This window comes from Anolis carolinensis, chromosome 3 (genome assembly GCF_035594765.1).
Source record: "Anolis carolinensis isolate JA03-04 chromosome 3, rAnoCar3.1.pri, whole genome shotgun sequence".
Lineage (NCBI taxonomy): Eukaryota > Metazoa > Chordata > Lepidosauria > Squamata > Dactyloidae > Anolis > Anolis carolinensis.
In genome coordinates, this window is record NC_085843.1 from 207,770,756 (window position 1) to 207,794,195 (window position 23,440).

General features: G+C 38.5%; 1 protein-coding gene across 3 annotated transcripts in view; it reads right to left on the reverse strand.

Moving 5' to 3' along the window:
- The window catches only part of myof (myoferlin), a 112,443-nt gene that overhangs the window by 74,758 nt on the left and 14,245 nt on the right, over window positions 1-23,440 (reverse strand). For all 3 annotated transcript variants that reach the window (XM_008115335.3, XM_016995335.2, XM_008115334.3), the window contains exons 4-6: window positions 6,096-6,204; window positions 3,404-3,494; window positions 119-285 (exon numbers count right to left, since the gene is read on the reverse strand). In XM_008115335.3, the coding sequence (XP_008113542.2) occupies window positions 119-285; window positions 3,404-3,494; window positions 6,096-6,204 (367 nt within the window). The remainder of the gene's footprint in view (window positions 1-118; window positions 286-3,403; window positions 3,495-6,095; window positions 6,205-23,440) is intronic.

Consider the following 23,440-nt stretch of genomic DNA (forward strand, 5'->3'; position numbering starts at 1 on the left):
TTCAGTGAAGCTTACTGCTAGGTAAGCTATGTGTGGGACTCCAGGAGTAGTTTAGTCTCAAAAATGGCACAAAATTAAATCATTAAAAGGTATATGTGCTCTCCAAGAACTTTACTACCTGGAAGTCTTGAGGTTTGTTAGAGAGCACTCTCTGCTTTTTCTTTCCTTTGGTAATACGCCGGGCAAGTTGAGTTTCACGTGTGCCAGCTGGACCGCCTGTTGGGACAGGAGCTCCACCAGCTCCGCCATCAGGAGTATTCTCATCTTCATCAGCTTCTTCTCCGTCTGTCAAAGATATAGAAAAGAATGGTGTACTGCTGAGTGCTAAAAAACATCTCACCAAAGTTATGAGCTTGGGTCAATGCTATCTCTCATTTTCAACTACACAGCAGTAGAATATTACTAACAACTGTCCTGCAGATGAAAATGATGTGAGGATGAATGGGGGAAATGTATGGAGGGATTTGAAAAAAAAATCTTGTTCCCCCTTCAGCAGTTTTCATACCCACTCCACATTGAACCCATAGTTTGAGAAGCGCTGGACTAAATTTTATTGTTATTTCCAAGCAGGGGAGAAACACTAAATCCTTACATTTATTTTTAAAATTTTTTTTTACTTCTTGTAGAAGCTGGATCTACACTGCCATATAAAATCCAGATTATGTGCCTTGAACTGGATTATATGGCAGTGTAGATCCATCCTAAAATCCATATTGATCGCAGAGTCTGATTCCTGCGTAGTCAACACTGGAGAACTTTCACGTTCCATTTGTGTCCTCCAAAGTAGGCCCCTTGAACACATAAGCCCCTTCTACACTGCCATATAAAATCTAGGTTACCTACTTTGAATTGGATTATATCACAATGTAGATTCATACAATCCAGTTCAAAGCAGATATTCTGAATTATCTGCTTTGATAATATGGCAGTGTAGATCCAGCTACAAAGATTTTGAATATCATACAGTTACAAAGCACAGTTACAAATGCCCAACTATGGGTTATGTGTTCATAACTTATTCATATCTCTGTGTCATCTCTATTTCAAGTAGAGATGCTTGAAGAAACCAGACCTCAAAAATTCTCATATTTATTATTTACAGAACTAATCTACAATTCTTGGACTAATAATGCTCAACTGGAACTTAGTCCTCGGTTCTTAATTTCTTAGAACTCTATACTGCAGTTCTTAGCTGTTTACATTATATCAAAACACATTTAGAAATTTATATTTTGGAACACAAATAAGTTCAAAAATAGTATCTGAGTACATGTCTTAAAGTGATTATTGGCCTAGATTTATTGAATAGTTACAGACTGATGTGAAAATGAGAAAGAAGAGATTTATGACTCAATACCTGTGAAAAAGATGAACTGTCAATAGATCGATTAATGATCACAACAAATAATATCTATTTTGACTGGAAAAGAAAACACACTGTTAAGGGAGGGGAGGAGGAGAGAGAAATATATCATATATTGCAAGTAATGGCCTCCAGGCTCCACTGCTTGGCTTGACCCCATTATAAGCCAAGGAAGGCTTTTTCAGATCAAAAAACTCGGCTTACCTTCGAGTATAGATGGTATTAAGATTGAAAACTATTTCTGATTAATTCTGTATAGCTGAATTAGGCCCCATTTACACTGCCATATAAAATCCTTATTATCTTCTCTGAATTGGATTATATGACAGTGTAGGCTCATATAATCCAGTTCAAAGCATATAATGTGGATTATCTGCTTTGATAATCTGGATTATATGACAGTGTAGATCCAGCTTTAATTTCCTCCTTCCAAACGGCAGGGCAACTTTTGCATTTGTATTTTCTGATTTTTGGGAATTTAATCAAATGTTTCCATTGTTTAAGATCAGGTCCCTCTGGCAGCCTGTTGTATACCTGGTCAACACCGTAACAGCCCAGCTGATTCACATTTTACAATACAATTTATGGCTTAAAGGTGATGTTCCTGGATGAAAACTGGCAGAACGGGTTTTTGTAGCTGGGGGAAAAGTTACACCCTGGCCTCCAAGTGTATTTCTTTACTAACAAGATCCTTCTTTCTCACCTAGGAGTTAAGGGCAAGGCAATATAATCGCTGACTGCACAGCATGGTTTCTGTAAACTAACAAATCGGTTTTCATGACATAAAAAGCTAACATTTAGGAGGGCCTCTAAGTCAACTGTCGAGAACAATAATCTTCAGGTAAGTATTTGATTTATAGAGGCATGAGGTGAAAGTGACTGTCTGTGTTTCAGGCCTTTAGGCAATTTTTCTGAAGGCAAAATGCCATGCATGACAGGTCTGTTTGCTTAAGCCCCAGTCATATACAAAGGGTGGAACAGCAAGGTGCATGTATCAAGTTGTAATAGCAAAATAGACTCTCACCCCTTCGCTTCGTACAGTTCCTTTCCTTAAGGCAATTTTCTCCATGGCTAAACTCAGAAAATGTGTTTGAAGAAGAGGTATGTCATGAAGTGAAGAATGATTCAGCTTCCTTCAGCTGAATCATACTTTTCTTCAGTGAATATTGCATGCTCATATAGATTATAGCAAGTCTTGGTTTAAGCAACTACATCTGCCTTGTGTAGTTTGAGTCTGAAGGACCACCAGAAAATAGCTTCAAGCTGGATCTAAACTGCCCTATATCCCAGGAACTGATCCCCCTTGGGGTAGAGAAAGGCAGGATATAAATATGGTAAATAAATAAATAAATATAATCTGCAATAAGAAATTAATTTGGGATAAGATCCTAGGATATAAGGACAGTGTAGAAGGAACCGGAGTTGTCTTCTTTGGAAGTTTTTAAACAACGGCCGGATTGCCATCTCTCAGAAATGCTTTGACTATGTATTCCTGAGTGGCAGGGATGTGACTGAATGGATTTTTTTTGGACACTTTTAATTTTATAATTCTGTGATTAGCTTGTGACAGCCTAGAATACTTGTCAGGCAGAGAAAATTCTCCCTGCACTGACCAAGCTGAGAAAACAGCAATTACATCTTGTAGGTAAAATAAAAATGTAAAAATAAACTAATAATGAACCTCTATGGATACATCCATGGTTTTTGGTATTCGTTCCTAAGGGGGAGAGTCCTAGAATTTCCTAGAATTTCCTTGAGTACTGCAAGCTGACTGTACTATCCTCTCTGAATTCAGATATTATTAGGATCTCCAGTTAATACAAATCAGCCAGTTTCCCCAGACTCTTCCTCACAGTAACATCAGCAAATGAGACAAAAGGAAGGAAAGTATACAATCCAGTGTTCCTATTTGTAACACTAGCTTACAGTCAAACGAATTGGTTTCTTTAGATAATCCTTCTTACTAACCATGTGCTGGTTTTTTTTTAGAAACAGTATAGGTTGGGAAAGAGAGGGAAATTATGAAAAGTGATAGCACACCTTCAGTGCCTTCCATATTAGTCCCCCCTGGGTCATTTGGATTTGGAGGCCCAGCAGGTGGCTCATATCCTACCACCAAATCAATTGTTGCCTAAATGAGAAAGAAAAGAAAAATAATCACAAAGATTGTCCACATTGTAAAAAGTTACTCTGGTCCATGCAAGAAATTTGCAATAGAAGTTTGCACTATTCTGTTGCAGTGGGAAAAATCATGCATGCATGCACACACATAAAGTTAAAAAGATCTATTCATGCCATACCACAAATAAATTCCTCCAGGTTACAAAGCAGTTAGACATTTAGCATTGAGATGTAATTATAGGGCTGTCATATAGTAGGCTGGTAATGAGAAAGCATGCTGGTATATAACTGCCACTCAATTGTTCCTGTTTGGTTCCTCCCAACAACGGGGCAGTTATATAAACCAGGAAGCCTGTATTCATTTGCCCAGAATTATGTTTTAGGCCCCTTCTACACAGATAATCTGGATTTTATATGGCAGTGTAGAAGGGACATGAGAGCCTGTCTGCACCTGGAAAAAACTTTATTTGCTCTCTACATATTTTCAGGTCAGCATAGATCCAGGGTTTGCATCATTAATGCCAGCGCCCCTGGTGGCGTAGTGGGTTAAAGCATTGAAAACATGGTTGTTCCAGAGCGCGTTTAAATGAACAGGCCCAATAGAGCTGTTATTAGAATACTTCTTTCTGTTTTAAAAGCATATGGCACTTTATCACTGCTACTTATTTCCATGATACAGCACTTTATGAAACCTGTCCCCACTGGGTTGCTTTTAATTACTCTGATTTTATTGCTTGGATTTTAATGTATTTGTCCATTATTTTATGTTGTGTATTGTTGGAATGTTTTAAGTTTATGTTAAATATGTTGTTGTTGTTTGGGCTTGTCCCTGTTGTGAGCCGCACCGAGTCCCTTCGGGGAAATGGGGCGGGATATAAAAATAAAGTTTATTTTTTATTATTATTATTAAGCCTTGTGACTTGAAGGGTGGGGTGCTGACCTGAAGGCTGCCAGGTTCAAATCCCACCCGGGGAGAGTGCGGATGAGCTCCCTCTATCAGCTCCAGCTACATGCGGGGACATGAGAGAAGCCTCCCACAAGGATGATAAAAACATCAAAACATCCGGGCATCCCCTGGGCAATGTCCTTGCAGACAGCCAATTCTCTCACATCAGAAGCGACTTACAATTTCTCAAGTCACTCCTGACATGAAAAAAAAAAATCATTAATGCCACATATATCGCACACATCATAATGAGTTTATCTTAAGCAGTCACATATGTCCCTTAAGCAAACTCAACTTAATGTGAGCTTGCTTTCAGAAAACTCTCATTTGCACTACTGGAGGCCATCTAGCAGTGGCCCCTTCACTTTTTTCTTCCCATCATGCATTTTCACTTTAAATGTGATTAGTCATCTTGTTATTGAGAGGTGCGCTGATACACTACTATACTGATCTGTGAGACCCCTTCTACACTGTCATATAATCCAGATTATCAAATCAGATAATCCACATTAACTGCTTTGAACTGGATGATATTAGTCTGTACTGCCATATAATCGGGTTCAAAGCAGATTATCTGGATTTTATATGGCCCTTCTGATGTGGCTACTCAGAAGATTCCTGAGTATCCACATCTACATTCCTTTGCCAGTGTATTTAAAATTAAAATATTAATTGTGACTAAGCCCACTTCCTGGCAGGAATGATCACATACCCTGCTGGTCCTGGTCATCTTTCACCACCCAGTTTGGGCCACATCTATACCCTCTTCCAGCTCTAATGGGAAATAATTTATTGGGGGCAAACACATGAATACAGCCCACACCTCATGCAAACCTTTGGTCAGAATGTGGGATAAAAGGCAATTCTTTTTTAAACGTAGCAGTAAAACTAGCTTGTTGGCATCATGTTATAAGATATCTAGTGCAAGGATGCAATGCCAATCACATAATATGCAGAAGCTTATCCAAGAAAGAAAGAAAAAACTGTAACTCTTGTTGCTTAGGTAAAGGTAAAGGTTTTCCTGACATTAAGTCCAGTCATGTCCGACTCTGGGGGTTGGTGCTCATCTCCATTTCTAAGCCAAAGTGTCGGCGTTGTCCGTAGACACCTCCAAGGTCATGTGGCCGGCATGACAGCATGGAGCGCCGTTACCTTCCTGCCAGAGTGGTACCTATTGATCTACACACATTTTCATGTTTTCGAGGTGCTAGGTTGGCAGAAGTTGGGGCTGACAGTGGGCACTCACTCTGCTCCCCGGATTCGAATATGTGACCTTTTGGTCCGCAAGTTCAGCAGCTTAGTGGTTTAACATGCTGTGCCATTGGTGGCCCTACCTTGTTGCATGGCTGCATTAAATGGACACCTTCAAAAGAAGGTATTTGAGTTTTGCAACATGCATAATTAATATAATAAAATATTAAAAATGAAAAGCTATGAGAATTGCATAACATGCATAGATAAAGAATACATAATTAATAAAAATTTAAAAGTAATTTGATTTTCCAGAATATTGACTCAAATGGCACACTCCCACTTCTTTAGCTTTCTGTCCTGCCTATACTCTCATATTTTTATTCTTCGTGGCAGCCTTTTCATAAAGCTATGTTGTTGAAATACATCAGAACAGGACATATCCACATAATAATTATAGTAATGATCACTCACTCCAGTTTCCAGTCCTCTTTCATTTAGAAGGGGAACCTGCTTGTATGGAAGGGATCTACTTTGCAGGCCTACCAATTCCTTGAGTGCGACTGATGCTGTGCCAATTAACCTGAAAGGCAAGAAGGAAGCATGTTATCCTAGTGTACTCTTAAAGTATTCAAGAAAGAACACTGCTTTCTTTGATCAGTTGCCGATTTGTCCTTAATGTCCCTTGGGAAAAAGTCAAGTCAGTTCCAAAATCAATGCTGAAAATACAATGGCTAAATTTAGCAAATTTTCCATTGGGTTGTGGGTTTTTTAAGTCGTGGTTCTTGAAACCAGAGTTCACTCAGCCTTAGAAACTCACTGGATGACTTTAGGCATGTCACAATCTCTTAGCCTAAGATGGAAACAAAGGCAAACCTGTTCTGAACAAATCTTGCCAAGAAAACTCCATGATAGGTTTGCCGATCGCTGGATCTACTCTCCCTTATATTCCAGGATCTGATCCCAGATTATCTGCTTAGAACTGGATTATATGAGTCTACACTGCCAGATAATCTGGGATCAGATCCTGAGATATAGGGCAGTATAGATTTAGCCTTAGACTCTCCAGAAGTTGGAAGTTATTTGAAGGCAAACAACAACTTGATTTGCACTGAGAAGTATGTAAGGTGTCACACAACTGAGACAGCATCTCCATAAATTTAATTGGATATTAAGAATCTTCCATTCTGAAATATCTGCATCATCAATTTTGCTCAGCTATTGGGGAAGCGGGAAAAACAATAATATGTGTGGTAATAGTCCCCCCATTTCCCTCAACAGCAACCATGTCTGTCAAGACATACGACATCATATGACAAAGGATTTGACATTGTGGGCTTTCTGTTCAGCAGTACATTCAGGATGCAAGAGGTCTTCACTAAATGCATATTATACTTGGCCCTACACAAATTTGTTCAAAATATTCCTACAGTGCCTTTGAAATGAAAAATCCACATGTTAAAATAACTCAGGGCCCTTCCACACAGCCATATAAACCATAATATCAAGGCAAATAATCCACAATATCTCCTTTGAACTGGGTTATCTGAATCCACACTGCCATATAACCCAGTTCAAAGCAGATAATGAGGGATTTTATACAGCTGTGTGGATGGGGCCACTGTTAATTGAAATATAATGGCCCAAATTCTATGGGTCCCTCCCAAGTTCAACTATTAAATGACTGAATGCGAATTGACACATAGGTAAATCTCCTTGTTTCAGTGAGACTCCTAATAGGATTCAGGCCAAAGTATATTAAATCATTGTACAACAAAATTAAGATGAACTTATGCTTGGTTTTAAAAACTATCAGTCTAAAACGGGTCATACAGCTGATTTAAAATGGGAGGAATTTATTTGCACATTAAACACACAAACATCAGTCAAGAGAGAGAACATGCCCTTCCTTTCCTAATTTAAGGGGGCTTTTTCCAAAATAAGGTGAAATTAGAAGATTATTCCAATTTATTTAGGATCACAGAATAAAGAACACTATATCTTCAGTACTTGCTTCTAGCCAGAAGGTGGATGCAGGGGAGAGTGGAAGGTGAGCTTTGGGAACATAGTGAATGAGATGGAAGGAGGAAGATTGTTAAGTAAATACATAAATTTACTGAGAACTATTTGCAAATTGCAGAAACTAATAAATTATTCCCTTCAAAGATAAGCAAGCTGCTGCCTTACTGAACTGAATGGGAGATTTGCTCCCAGCCCTTTTGTCTTGCATGGGATGAAACCACCAAAACTGGAGATTTGGCTATTTTGTCTTACACTTGGAGATAAGTGCACCAAAACTGGATCAGGCCCTCAGATCTGGCAGATCCCTTAATAAGTCAAATCCCTTAATAACTACTTATGATTTGATCAAAAAAGTTAACCTATAGGGTTTGTTTTTAATTGCAGACATTTAGAATAAACATTTGAGAATACTTGGATGGAGTATATTTTGAACAAACTGCATTGGAGCTTCATGCATATCACTGATACACACACACAAAAAAAGCAGTACTATTAGTGGCATATTCAAATTAGTGTATTTCTGCAACCGGAAGAGGGGTTATCACATTTTGGATCACCACCTGCTGCCAGTTGAATTACATGCTGCAAAATCCAATTTTAATAATGTTTTTCCATGTTAAAATATGCAGAAAACGGTCATGAGAAATATTCTAACTCACCTCTCAGTGATGTGCTAGTCTTTCACTACAGAAGTGTGTGTTTTGCATAAGTAAACATGCATTTTAAAATATGATCCTCCACACAGTAAATGCTATGAGAACCAGGTTGCCTCACAGGACAAACACGGGGAACACCCACAATTGTGTCTGCTACAGAATTCCTGTGACTCAGCATAGATTATTTAAAATGCAACATGAGGGAATGGGATTGCAAGCTGGAAAAAATGTCAAAACCATCCTGATCAGTTCTTACGTGGCTATCACAAGGTACAAGGGTGCAGTTGTTGAAAGTGTCAACCAGACAAGATATCTTCATTATTATTACCTCTGTTTTGAACACTGTCTTTCAGAAACATGCTCTCATTCTCAGACACAAAACTGATGTTATGGTTTTCAACCTTCAGGAATGAGGAGATGCTAACATTTCTTTCCTTTCTACAAGAAAGCCAAGCCCTCCCACTGTCCATCATCCATAGGATTTACTTGAGATGCATGATCGAGAACTAGGACAAACAAAATCTTCCCATCTTAGCTGCAGCCAGACTGCAAACTGGAATTGGCCAACTCCTGGGTTGAAACAACTCTGTTGAAGGCCAATCTGTTTTCAGGCAAATTCAACATAGCAGTTATGACGTATAAAGACTGATACGGTTCAGGTCCCAATTACCTGAAGGATTGTATGTCCCAATATGAATCTGCTTGTACCATGAAATCTCTGTCCCATCGCCCTTACAGGAGCATCTTATAGGAACACAGGTGACTGTTCCCAGGCTCTGGAACTCCCTTCTTAGACTGGTTAGACTGGAGTCTTCCTGGCTTAAACACCATTGGCAGACAAAGGCCTTTTTTGTTTCAGCAGGCCTTTGAAAGCTGACTGCTCTGGGGAAAGTGTCTTTCATGTGCCGTGTTGCTCATATTTGTTGCTTTTAATATTTATGCTTTTCATGGCAGCTCATTTTATTGATAATTGAATTTAACTGAAAACTTTTGTATGATGAAAATTGCTTAGCTGGTTATATTAATTCATGTAAATTCATGTAAACTGGGAAATGGTGGGATACAAATGGAGGAAGAGGAGACAAAACAGCAGCAGTAGTATAATTACAATGGGACATTGGTATCCACTGGGGTTTGGTTTCAGGACCCCACATGGCACCAAAATTCATGGATGAGCAATGGCAGAGTAAAACGTGTTCCTTATATGAAAAAGATCTGCTTTTTAGAACTTTTTAATATGCAAATATTTTCAGCCTGTGTATGGTTGAATGCATGGACGTAGAATTTGTGAATACGGAAGGCAAATAACATTCTGGACTATGTGGCTCAACTTTGTACCAGCATTATGTTTGTGATCCTGAGCTGGAAGAGACTTTGGTCCAGCACACCCCCTTCTCTACCTTATATTTTTGGCTTTTGTGCCGATAGATTGTAGGTAGCTGAACAGTTTCATGTGCAGATTATGGGGCAGAAGTGGGTTCTGCCAACAGATAAGGATAATTCTGCCTCTATCAAACTCATTTTGAGTTACAATTTCATTATTTGTAACATAACTACTGTGAACTGAATATAGCTTAAGCTACACAAGAGCAATAGAAATGTGCAGAAATTTCATTCCAATTCCACCAAAACGTACATTGAAAAAGCAGTGATTAGATAATGTTGGTTGCCCTTTGATTCAAAGAGCCCTGAGTCAGCCTCTGTAGCCCAGGTCAAAAGGCTAGGAACCCCACTCTGATGGTGTGGAGGGAGGAACAATTTCATGCAAATTTGCAAGAGAAGAAAGAATTGGCCTTTGAAACCCTAGTGCTTGCTGACCGTTAGAAATAATTGGGCATTGTGACTTTCTCATTTGCTGTCAGTTTGGCTTTGGAAATCATACGCCGGGCTGGTTCTCCCATCATTACGACTGAAGAGGGATTCTTCCTTCTTGATTGGCACATTAACAGGGACATGAACAAGGGTGATACAATCACGCACGGTGTGGAGAAAGTAAATAGAACAAGTTTTTTCCTTCTCTTCTGTTACAAGAACCCAGGTGATCAAATGTAATTAAAGGGTGGGATATACAGAAGGAAACTTTTCCTCATACAACAAATAGCTCATCTAGGAAACATACCCTATATAAGTATAGGTTTAGAAATGTTAATTTAAAAAATCAACCTTGACTCTTATCAAAAAAGTAATCATCCCCTTCTCTGAGTAGAGTGACAAAAGGCAAGAGATTAAACCATCCCAGGAGACCCTAAAACAAGTACAAATCCTCTCTATTTGCCATGGCACCACATCTAGCTTTTTTTGAATGCCTAGGTGGGGTGTATGTGGGTCTGGCCCTTGAGGCTGCATTGATGCTTTCCCCTTTCCATGAAATGATCCTAGACTTATCAATATTGATCATTTTGGCACCCAAACCTGCACTAGACAAATAGATGAGGCCAACATATACATAAGTATATATAATACCTTCACAAGATAAACAGCAATTTAAATAGCTTCCACACAGCCATATAACCCAGAATATCAAGGCAGAATAACCCACAATATCTGCCTTGAACTTGGTTATCTGAGTCCACACTGCCATATATCCCAGTTCAAAGCAGATAGTGTGGGATTTTATTCAGCTGTGTGGAAGGAGTCTCAGTTCCAAGATCTCTATGAGAGACAGAGTCCTTCTTGCAGTGTATATTGTGCATTGTTTGGAAGCATTGCTATTCACTAAATTCATGTTGTTGCTTCACCTTTGATTGCCTGTTTAGTTCAAGATTAATGGCATTCCTTTCATTTTAAAATTTCAACCTTTAAAAGACATGGGATTAATATCACATAGTATGGGGACAGAGACAGAATAAATGGAGCGGCATGAATTGCTGATGTCTTAGTGTCTGTAATGCTAAGATTTTAGAAATAAAGAAAAAATTCACTGGAGTTTAGAATTCTTATTATGAGACAATGCTGTCATTTTGGCTTCCTCCCCTTATAGACATACATCTGACTAGTACAGTTTGAGAACAAATTCACACACTGTAATGCCGTACTACATGCATACGGTTGTTTCTAGGCATGAATGTTTGCCTTTGTGTTTGTGTAAGCTGGAATATGCCATGAGTCCCCTCAGGGAGATAGGGCAGAATACAATAAAGTATTATTGTTGTTGTTGTTGTTGTTGTTGTTGTTGTTGTTATTATTATTCTACCCTGAAGACATCCCTTGTCTAAATTTGGGAGATAACAAGGATAGGACCCAGTTAATACTGGATTGCGAGATCACTTGGTAATACAGTAGAGTCTCACTTATCCAAGCTAAACGGGCCGGTAGAAGCTTGGATAAGCGAATATGTTGGATAATAAGGAGGGATTAAGGAAAAGCCTATTAAACATCAAATTAGGTTATGATTTTACAAATTAAGCACCAAAACATCCTGTTATACAACAAATTGGACAGAAAGCGTAGTTCAATACGCAGTAATGTTATGATGTAATTACTGTATTTACGAATTTAGCACCAAAATATCATGATATATTGAAAACATTGACTACAAAAATGGCTTGGATTATCCAGAGGCTTGGATAAGCGAGGCTTGGATTTGTGAGACTCTACTGTACTAGGAATCTTCACGTATGGCTAAGGAAGAATCTTATCTTAAAGCAACGACAACTGCTGCAGTCAGCTAGAGGTGACAGTGCTGGGTTACATGGTCCAATAGTTTGACCTAGCACAAGGCAGTTTTCTATGTCTCTGTGGCTGGATGGCTTTCTTGAGTACTTTGCTGGGAGAAACACTGAACATAAATGTAATAAATAAATACATAATTGAATCCAAGCTATTTAAGGCCCCTTCCACACTGCCCCTATATCCCAGGATCTGACCCCAGATTATCTTCTTATCCCAGAATCCCTGGCAATGGAGACTCATATAATCCAGTTTAAAGCAGATAATTTGGGATTGGATCCTAGGATATAGAGCAGTGTAGAAGGGGCCTAAGATACAAAGGCAAGGGTTCTGGGGAATCAAACTGAAATTACGGAGACCAGTGAGGAAATGGGTGCCTGTCTGGTGACCAATGTGCTAAGGGTTTACTGGACAGGGCAAGTTCAAAGGGAATCAACCAGGACAGTTGTCTTGTTAACAGGCTCAAATAAGAACAAAATGAGTTCTATTTTCCACTGGCCTTTGAATCAAAGGACTTTTCTTATTTATGTCTTCCACACACAGGAAACCTGTTTATCTCAGTTCTTCTTTTCAGGGCATGAACTACTGTTTTTCCAGTTTTGCATTGTTTGAACATGCAAATACATGTCAGTTCTTATCACACAATTTGACACGAGGAAGTGGGAATGGCTAGGAAAAGGAATACATTGGATAAGGCCTGGATTAATTGACTCATTTGAAATTATGGGTTTGTGTGAGCTGACTTGCACTCACAGAACAGAAATCTGGCTGCCGATTCTATTTTCTAGTAGAATTACAATCAGTGACAGTGTGCTTTAGAAGTCTTTATAAGAATCTATTACAAGCAAAATTCAAAATAAGCCAAACAAAATAGAGGTTCTACAATAAATCCTCACTGGAAGTGGAAAATACATTTATTTGGTTCACATTTTAGTGCAAAATGTTGCCCTACCCAGACTAATAAATGTATTTTTACACTGCAAAATTTACATTTGAATGTTTTGCACAGAAATGCTGATTTTGGGGAAGAGTGTTAGTTATTGAAGAGAACATGTATATTTATAATTTTACTCGGACTAAATGTATACTGTATGTTGCGCTTATATTATCTGTTTTGATAAGGCCAATTGGCTGAACAATGAAATTATTTCATTTTGAAAAGAACATACACATTGCACTAGGAAAACTGCTTGCAAAAATATAATTTCTTAGAGAACCTGTATACAAAAATACATCTCTGAGGAGAACTGTGCATGAATACACATGTCATTTTTAATGTTGAAAATGTAAACAAAATTATAACATTTTGAATAAATCAAAGGAAGTGAGCATAAGACTCAAAAAAGAGAAGAACTGAAATGGATAGCTTCATTCCTCCCAAGTCCTGGCTGTTACAATGATAGATAACCTTCCTCTTCATTCCATCCTTCGGGCTCCAAGAGCGACAGCTGCATTTAAGAAATTCCTTTCAACCACACTTCCTAGTTGTGTTTTTGTTTCCTCGATGTGATTCAGGAAATGACTCCAAGAAAAGGGCTTTTATAGTTATAAGAAGGGAGGGGGGAGTCTCAAGTGCTTTAAGGCTTTTATCTAACATTACCGTCAATTTCTGCACATAACGCCAAAAATGCGAAAACTGTCATTCAATATACAATTGTTCTATATAGCTTTCCTTCACTTGGCTTGTCATATTTCATACTTCACATTGGTCCTTTCCCTGCCACTTACTCTGCTTGACACTAATGGGGCTTAAGCAATTGTTATGGCAGTAACTTCTAACCTATTTCCCTTCTTGTCAATCAGCTCCCTCTGCCTTGTGCCTGGATGACCAAGATTGTGTGCAACAGCGTCAAGATACATAGAAAAGACTGCTTTCTCTGCCATTCTGTAGGCTGGGTTTCTGCTAGCATGAATTTTACTTATTGTAAAACCAGGGTAGATTAATAGAACAATAATGTCAGAACAAGTTGAAAAAGAAGTCCTCTCGATAAAGCAAAGCTTTGGCTACAAGTGGCATTTACAATGTCAGTTTTATGAGGTTTCCATCCTAACAGGATTTCCTCCAATTCAGACAGAATGAATTTATGTAGACATAGCTAATGTTGTCGGGTAACCCTTTTCTGCATCTGCTTCTTCAGCACATCATGTCTAGCTAATATATCCTCTCACTCAAATAATTTTATGAGTAGTAACTTGTCCATTTTTCTATGGGGTGGCTGACTTAATGCATAACGGGATCACACAGGATTTTTTTTTTTGAACTGTTTTGGCCCACAGTGTAGCTAAGGAGGTGTGTGTTAAAAGTGAGGATATTGCTCCGTCAAATAAGAATTCTGTCTTGTCCTCCCATTAAATTTCCCTTCACTCCCCACATTTCTAGCTTTGCAGGAATGTAAAACTTCAGCTGAACATTAAGAAATGCAGGTCAGGCACCCAATGAAAAGGGATAGAAGAATAGAATTGAATAACGTTGTCATTGTACATCATACAACAAAATTAAACACCATCCCCAATCACATCATATACGTACAAATTACAAAACAAAGCACCCACCCTTTCACGTTCTAGTCACTATTGCACGGCCCCTAATACCAAGGAAATGTGAACACAGCAAATGTAGGAGTGAACAATTGCTGATACCTTAGTGTCTGTAATGCTAACATTTTAGAAGCCAAGGAAAAATTCATTGCAAGTTAGAATTCTTATTATGAGGCAATGCCGTCAGTTTGGCTTCCTCCCCTTATAGCTATACATTTGACTTTAGCACAGTTTGAGACGGGGAGGGATCACTTGTGGCCAGCGAGTTGCATGTCATTTATATCAACTCACATTGACCTCTAATTTTCTACATGGTTGAAAGTATGCAAACCGTACAGTGAAACCAGCCTTTTTTCCAGCAAATAGAAGAGACCAGAAAGTTGTTTTTAAAAAGTTATTGATCTTGATTATAATTCCCACCCACCCTGTAGTAGATTATTACAATTACACTATGCAACACGATTTTTGTTCCTGGGTTATAAATGTCATTTCTTAATTGGTTCTAATATGAAAAAAATAAAAAAGGACATCCTGCAGCACATTTTGCTATAGTTTTTCAATGAATATCTCACAGTCTCAACCAATTCAACATAGTTTGTGGAGTATAACAAATACTTTACACTGCAACATTTACATTTGAATGTTTTGCACAGAAATGCTGATTTTGGAGAGTATAACAAATGCTTTCAAAGTAAGTAGCGCACAATTCAAAAAGAAATAAAACTTTCAAGCCAGGGACAGAAAAAGATTCTAATTTTGTTACATAGTGTTATTATAGTGTCACATAGTGTTTCCTCTTCCAAGTACAAAAAATAGTTGTTTTGCATTGACTTTAAAAATAAATTCAGAATGTAATGAGCTGCTAGTTTGTAACACAGAGCAATTTCTATCCCTCTCAGACCAAAAAATTTAAAAGCAGAAGACACAGCAAGAACGAACACGTAATGCATGTGATAATCCTTCTTCATCTTTAAGGAAGGCCACTTTATTAGCAACAGTCTATATAAACAGTTTTAACCGGTAGGGGGGAATGTGGGCTGAGGCTGAAGGATTTGGGCATTGGTCACTATAAAAGAGGTTTCTGCGGTGAAAGGTTTTTCATATGTAAGGGTAACAATATCATCCAATTACTGCATTCTAATTAGAATGTCATATAGTTCCCCAAATCGATTTAAAAATCTTATTTTCTACAAGCAAAATAATTGTACAGGGTGTCACAAAGGGTCCTATATACACAATATATGATCCTATGGTACTGGACGCCATTTACGAGATTTGATTTTTCAGACATAATATGATACAGCAGTGTAAGTTAAAAAAAACCCAAAATAATTATTAAATATTGAAATAGTGTGACTTTTGGCCCACCCTGTACAAACTAAATAACAGTAAATACAATATAAATGTATAATGTGCAAATCACTCTACTATAATTTTCTGTTAGTAAAGCTTAACACACCATGATTCTTCGACAATCCTATAGAGTACACATATCAAGCACAGGGCCCCTGGGCTGAAACCCATCCTGCCGTATTATTTTATATGGTCAGTGAAGATTTAACACAGTTACATTTCTACAGTTTTACCATTACAAATGGCCCTTTGAAGGCAAGCATAAGTCTGATGTGACCCTTGGTGAAAATGGGTTGGACATCCCTGCTGTAGAGAACTCTCCACTTAAAATTATGTCAACTATGTTACCATCAGTTATACAGCCAAAGCTATCTCTTTTTGAGACCTGACCTTCCACTCTAGGTCATATCGTGAGTGTACTGCTGTAAAAGTTCCCAATATTTCTAGTACTGCAGTAGTTTTAAAAAATTCAGTTGAATTAAAAATACAGTTTAGGCAGCCAAAAAGAGGCAAGCAAATTGAAAAGTGAAAATGAACACAGCATAAGCGTTCCAGATGAGAATAATTTGCAGTTTCTTACTCTCAGCAAATCTAGAAATCTGGGAATTTAAGAAAAAAATTATTGGTGGGTAGAATTTATTATTGGAGAAAAAATGTTGCCCCCTTTCCAACATAAGCACCTTGATACTAAGGCCCCTTCCACACTGCTGCCATGAAATCCACATTGAACTGGATTATATGGCAGCGTGGACTCAGAAAATCCAGTTCAAAGCAGATATTGTGGATTATCTATCTAGATATCCTGGGTTATATGGCTGTATGGAAGGGCCCTTACTCAGCAAACCAAATCCTATTTATTTATTTTAATCTGTTGGAAAGGTTCTAGTACATATATAAAAAGCAGCCCTGCAAGTCAAGACCCTTCTGCACATCTGAAATAAAATCCAGATTATCTGTTTTGAATTGGTTTATATGGGAGTGTAGCCTTAGATAATCCATTTTAAAGCAGATAATGTGGATTATCTGCCTTGATATTCTGGATTATATGGCAGTGTAGAAGGGCCCTCAATGTAACAAATGAATACATGGAGGAGATAACAACCAGTAAACTTCAGAAAAAACAAATTCTTTAAATCAATCTGGATGAGATCCAGCACTCTACTCATAGAGAATATTTTCGACAAAATAAAAAACAAAGGGCCCTCAAGGCAGAAAATCCTACAATATCTGCTTTGAACTGGGTTATCTGAATCCACACTGCCATATAATCCAGTTCAATGTGGATTTCATGGCAGCGGTGTGGAAGGGGCCTTAGTATCAAGGTGCTTATGTTGGGAAGGGGGCAACATTTTTTCTCCAATAATAAATTCTACCCACCTATTCTGGGATATAGGGCTGTGCAGAAGTAGTGAAGTGGTGATGTGGCTGGAGATGCATTTGGAGGTTTGTAGGGAGATGAACCCATTCAGGCCCCATCTACACTGCAATATAAAATCCAGATTATCTGCTATATAAAATCCAGATTGTGTCAAATTATGACATAAATCATGGATCTGGGTGAGCTGATGGTTCAACTTGCAAATGAAGAAAACCAGGGCTGCCTAAAAGTTGCAGAAGTTAGCCTCATGTATTACTCATTGTGGAATAATGGTTGGGTTTTTTCTTTAAAGGAACTGACTTCCAGTTTTCTCCTTTGTTGCTAGGTTACCGTCATTAAGTGTTTGGAAAATATGTGTGCGACTGTGAGTCGCTCTTCCCACACATCGAATAAAATCATTTCACCAAACTGGAACAGCTTGCTTCCAGTTACATAAAATGTATTCTAAAATATGAAGGAGAAGAAGCGTATGTTCTCTTGGTAGTTCATTTGTAGTATTTTAGCAACTTAAAAAACTTTTAGCAAAATTAAAGATGCCAGAAAGCAAGCAAACATAACAGAAGACAGATGTCTTGTCTCCTCCATCCTTTCATCTGATATCTTCCTTATAAGGGAAAACCCAGCCATGCAGTGAGTCACGTGGCTCATGCCTTCGGCTTCCAGTATGTGAACATTAGACAGCTTGGGCTTCTAAAATTATTTTTCCACTGACTTCAAGCCTTTGCTACAATATGTGCACATTAAACCTGGAATGATCTTAAAGCAGGATAAGGTTTCTGCAAGTCAAAACAAGTTCCACTTTGAGAAGTGGAGAAACGTGGCATATTTGTGTCAGCTTTAGGAACTAGGAGGCACATGCCAGAACAATGAATAGTTTGCTGGCAAGGAAACATCTTGCAAAGCTTATTCTCCTAAAATCAGATTCAGGGACACAGGAAAACTGGCAAAAAATAGGAGTGGAATTCCCTTGGCTTGGTGTTTCGATTGCAGCTGTCTCTTGGACTGCTATAAAGTTATCTTGCAATAACCCTTCTGAATTAAAAGGGATGGATGCAAAAAAAAGTGGGGACAAGCTTTCTTCTCCTCTAAGAAAAAGGCTGGTCCCACAGGGAAGCTGCCACAGGATTTTATGAAAAACAGATGACATATTTCCTCAGTTTATTACATTACATACAATGTATCTTTTTTTTTACTTCCATATAGAAAACACAAGGCAAATTCATTCATTTTGAAGAATTTTAAAGTGGGAATTTTCCAAACAAGAAGTGTTTTTAAATGATTTTTTTCAGGGAGAATGTTGCAAACTACAAGGATCAATGGACACAACAGAGCCACTCTCCAAGAAGTCATGATTTTCATTCTGAGGCTTAGGTTGGATTTACACTGCCCCATATCCCAGGTTCTGCTTTGAACTGGATTATATGAGTCTACACTGCCAGGGGCTCTTGGAGGTCTTTCATACATTGGGGCTCCATAAGTCAAAGCCAACTTGTTAGCAATTAATAAAAATAATGCCTGACTGAAAATGCGCTGCACAGAAACCATAAAACAACAACAGCAGGTCAGGTTTTTCCCCTTCTATCTCTGCTCAGCTGACAACCATAATTATAACTGTGTGTATATGTACCTTTAATTTGCCAATTGATTTATGATGCACCTATGAATTTCATAGGGTTTTCTTAGGCAAGGAGTATATTCTACAGTACATGGGATTATTCAACTATTGCTAATAAACAAATAGTTTGTGTGTAGGAGGCCCAAATGGCAATGGAGAGAACTATTCCCAGAAGGATTTGTTTATTCACTCATTATTTATACTTTGCATGGATAATTGGCAGCCAACTCCCCAATCATAAATAAAAGGACCAATATTTGCAATGATCAGAACTGGGTCTTCATGAGAAATGCAAATAACACTGCTGCTCTCTTCAATCATGAGTGGCTTGTTCTACAGATCTGATTTGAGGCACAAGAAAACCCAGAACCACTTGAAATCCTATTGCAGATCCTTGGCTGAGGACTTTCTGAGAGCTTAGATAATAATCTACACACTTTTTATGGATCTCTTGAGTGAATTTCTCTTGCAAGATTGCGAATGCCCCAGGAGGGCCTGCACGTGAGATCTAACACAGCCTTATTTTCTGAATAAGACGATAGAAGTTTGAGAATGACCCTTAAATCTTTGGGAAGCATGGCCCCTTTGAGAACCTGAATAAACCTATGGAGTCCCCAAAACAATTCATGTAAATAAAAATTTCAGAGTAAGAGGAAGAAAATCGGCTGTTAAACATTGTGTACTGTTCATGGGATAAGAACCTCTGCCCCAGTGTTTTATTGTTCTGTGTGGCTGGATTTTCAAGAGTGTCACAGGAAAATGATACAAAACCTGAACAGAGGAGGATACTTGGATTTTGTAATAAATTTAGTTAAGGCACCCTGAGGCCAGCCCAAGTCATGTTGCTGACTGAAGTTCAGTCACCTGAGTACTAATCATCTAAATCCAGACAAGTCAAAATGACTTGCCTGGACACATGAGGCAGAAAATCCCACAAGGACTTTCCCCTTATCTCTGGAAGCCAAAATACGGGAAGAATAAATTAAGTAACTAAAATTTTCTGCCCTTTCATGGTACAGTCTTTAAAATCTTCTGCTTGAAGTAGCTACTTTATTTTATAGCTCAGTAGGACCGTCCCAATCTAGAAAGCTCTGAAACTCTTGATAAATGTCACAGGTTCTCCCGAACAATTGGATGGGACAGAAGTTGTGGTTAGAGAGCAATGGACAGCAACCTTGCTTCTACAAGCTTCCTGCAATGATCCAAGACATGTTCTGTCTTACCCTGCTTTTTAGTCGCTCAACTAAATACCAGCAGCCCTAGGCCCCTTCTACACTACCATATAAAATCCAGATTATGTGCTTTGAACTCAATTATATGGCAGTGTAGACTCTATAATTCAGATCAAAGCAGATAATCTGGATTATCTGCTTTGACAATATGGATTATATGGCAGTGTAGAAGGGGCCCTAGACAGATGACTAAATATGATACCTTATACTCATCTGTCTTGATTCTGTTGTCAGATTACATAACAAGCATCTTAGAATAATTAAAATGTCTCCATGTCTATTCTTAAGGTTTAAATGCTTGGAAATGCTATCTTGCAGAAAGCATACATTTTGATGTTTTGCTCCTAAGCAGAAATGTATGTAATTTCTTTATTATGAGTTAGGAAAAAATGGTGATAGCAAGAGAAATGGAAAACTGATAGCAGGAAATGGCTTGTTCTTCTGTCCCTGGGACCACATTTTTAAGCATATGAATCACTAAGTCAACGCAAGGGGGAAAGTACTAAACAACCATTTTTTGCTCTTTCTCTTTCTGATTTCTGTTTTAAAAATGGTGTGCCCACATGGCACTCAATCCAAATTTATTATTCCATATCTACTCTAAGAATATGTGGCAATCTGCTAGTGTTGCATACAAGGTTGATAGCACATCCACAAAGCTATGTCTCTCTGATGGGTACTAAATATGGCAGGGCTTTTCTATTGGTGGTGCTGTGGATATTGAAATCCCTGCCATTAAAAATACAGCTGTCCCCCACACACCTGTGTTTTAGACATCAGTTTAAAAGACATCTATTTGTATAGGAATTCCAAATGATTGGTGTGTGATTGCTATTTTTTTGCATTTCCTCTAATTTATTTTAGACTTCCAATTCTGTTACTCTTAGGTAAAGGTAAAGGTTTTCCACTGACGTTAAGTCCAGTTGTGACCGACTCTGGGGGTTGGTGCTCATCTCCATTTCTAAGCCGAAAAGCCGGCGTTGTCCGCAAACACCTCCAAGGTCATGTGGCCAGCATGACTGCATGGAGCGCCGTTACCTTCCCGCCAGAGCGGTACCTATTGATCTACTCACATTGGCATGTTTTCGAACTGCTAGGTTGGCAGGAGCTGGGGCTAACAGCGGGCGCTCATTCCGCTCCTGGGATTTGAACCTGGGACCTTTCGGTCTGCAAGTTCAGCAGTTCAGTGCTTTAACACACTGCGCCACCACCAGGGGCCCACTGTTACTCTTAAACTTGTGATTTTAAGTAGTTCATGATTTTAATAATATGTGTTTGTATACGATTATTATATTAGAACCCTGAACTTCTATGGCCCCATCTGCACTGACCATTTAATGCACTTTCAAACCAGTGTTAAAGAAAGTGGTTTTGCTGTTCAAACAAATGCATAGGAAATCCTGGAGCCAGCCTGAGGCTCTAGGATGGTGACTGCACGAACCACAGAACACTGATGTGCATTAAGGTTTTTCTTTTGCCCTATTTTGTGGCTGTTTGTTGTCTAGCCTAAACCTAGTTTGCAACTGCATTAAACAGTAAGTGTACTTGGAGCCTATGAGAAAGGGTAGGGCACCATTCAAATAAATATTTGTCACACTAGAACCATCCCACATATACAGATAGATATACAGATATCTATGATGCCTCTAGCACTGTCTCCACAAAGGAGGTTTTTTAAAATGAAGAAATATATAAACAATGGTGTCTGTGTTTGGCTACAGTCCTTTTCACTGTGAAGTTGTTTGAATCTTACTAAACCTTCCCACAACCATCATTTTCATATGATTCAGTCATAAACAGAATACATTCAGCACTCCACATTTGCTGAGGTTTAAGAGCGCGTAAAAACAGAAAAATGCAAAACAATAACTAATTTTTGTACACAAGAGAAAACTTATCGAGGAAAGGCTAGATCCTCTCTGTCAAATGTTGACCATAGAATCACACTGAAGGACCTACATATTCCAAGAGCAATGGTCTCTCCAATCCTTCTGTGTGATTGTATGGGCAACTTCCAGCAGGAATTGGCCAAAGAGTCACTCAGGAGGATCCAGAGATTCCTACAGAAAGCATATTAATCAAACCCACAAAAGTTAAACCCATAGTTCTAGATGGTATTGTTTCCAACCCTGAAGCAAAATGTGCTGAAGAAATCTTTCCATATCATAATCTCCTCTTCCAGCTTGTTTTGATTAATGCAATTCCACTGATATTTTTTGTATGTGTCAGGCTCCTTATCTTTGGCATATTTCGTACCTCACAGACTTGCCATCCCTCCCATCTTATTTCCTCCCAAGATTCTTCTGCAGAAACTCTAATTGTGGTCTACGTTTCTCTGCATATCTTAGTCTGTAACTGCATTTATATGTCAGTGTAGACCCATGTAATGCAGTTCAATGCAGTTAAACTGCATTATATGTGTCTACACTGACCATATAATGCAGATTCAAACTTCATTATGTTGTTATTATAGATCCAGCCTCAGTAAAAATTACATATCTGTTGATCTATCCTTGCTACATTTTAGAGGGATGTCTTTCAGAGTTTAAAAAGCAATAAATTTCTGGGTGTGTTGTTTATTTTGTCAAAAACATGGCATCACCCATTGATTCCTGTGACATGACTGAAGACATCCTGGAAGTTGCTGGCATACTAACCCACAAATCTACTTCAGAAGGTCGTGCTCTCAAATCATTTCTGACATGGTGACTTCAAGGCAAAACTATTCCAGGGTTTTCTTGGCAAGTCAGAGGAGGTTTACTTTTGCTTTCCTTTGAGACTGAGGCCCCTTCCGCACGGCTGTATACAATCCACATTGAACTGGATTATATGGCAGTGTGGACTCAAATAACCCAGTTCAAAGCAGATATTGACTGGCCATCTCTCTGGATTTGAGACATTGCGCTTTATTCCTCTGCCCCAAAGCACCTTAGTTCTAGTGGCCCTTCCAGGCCACCCTCCCCTCCATCCCAGTGGGTTTTTTTTTCTCCCCCCCCCCCCCCTGTGATTTATATGTTTTTGAGTGACTATATTGTTTCTGTTTATGTGATTATTTTAGCCAATTGCTATGCTTTTTTTGTTTTTGTATTCTTACAGTGCTTTATAGTGTTTCAGTGTTTTATTGTACAATGTTTTTATGCTGATTTTATATTGGAAACCACCCTGAGTCCCTCTTGGGAGAGAGGGCGGAATACAAATAAACTTTTACTTACTTACTTACTTGATATTTTGGATTATATGACTATGTGGAAGGGCCCTGAGAGTCAATTTCCCAAGGCCTCCCAGCAGGTTTCCATGAGCGAGGCCCCTTCTACACTGCCATATAATACAGATTATCAAAGCAGATAATCCACATT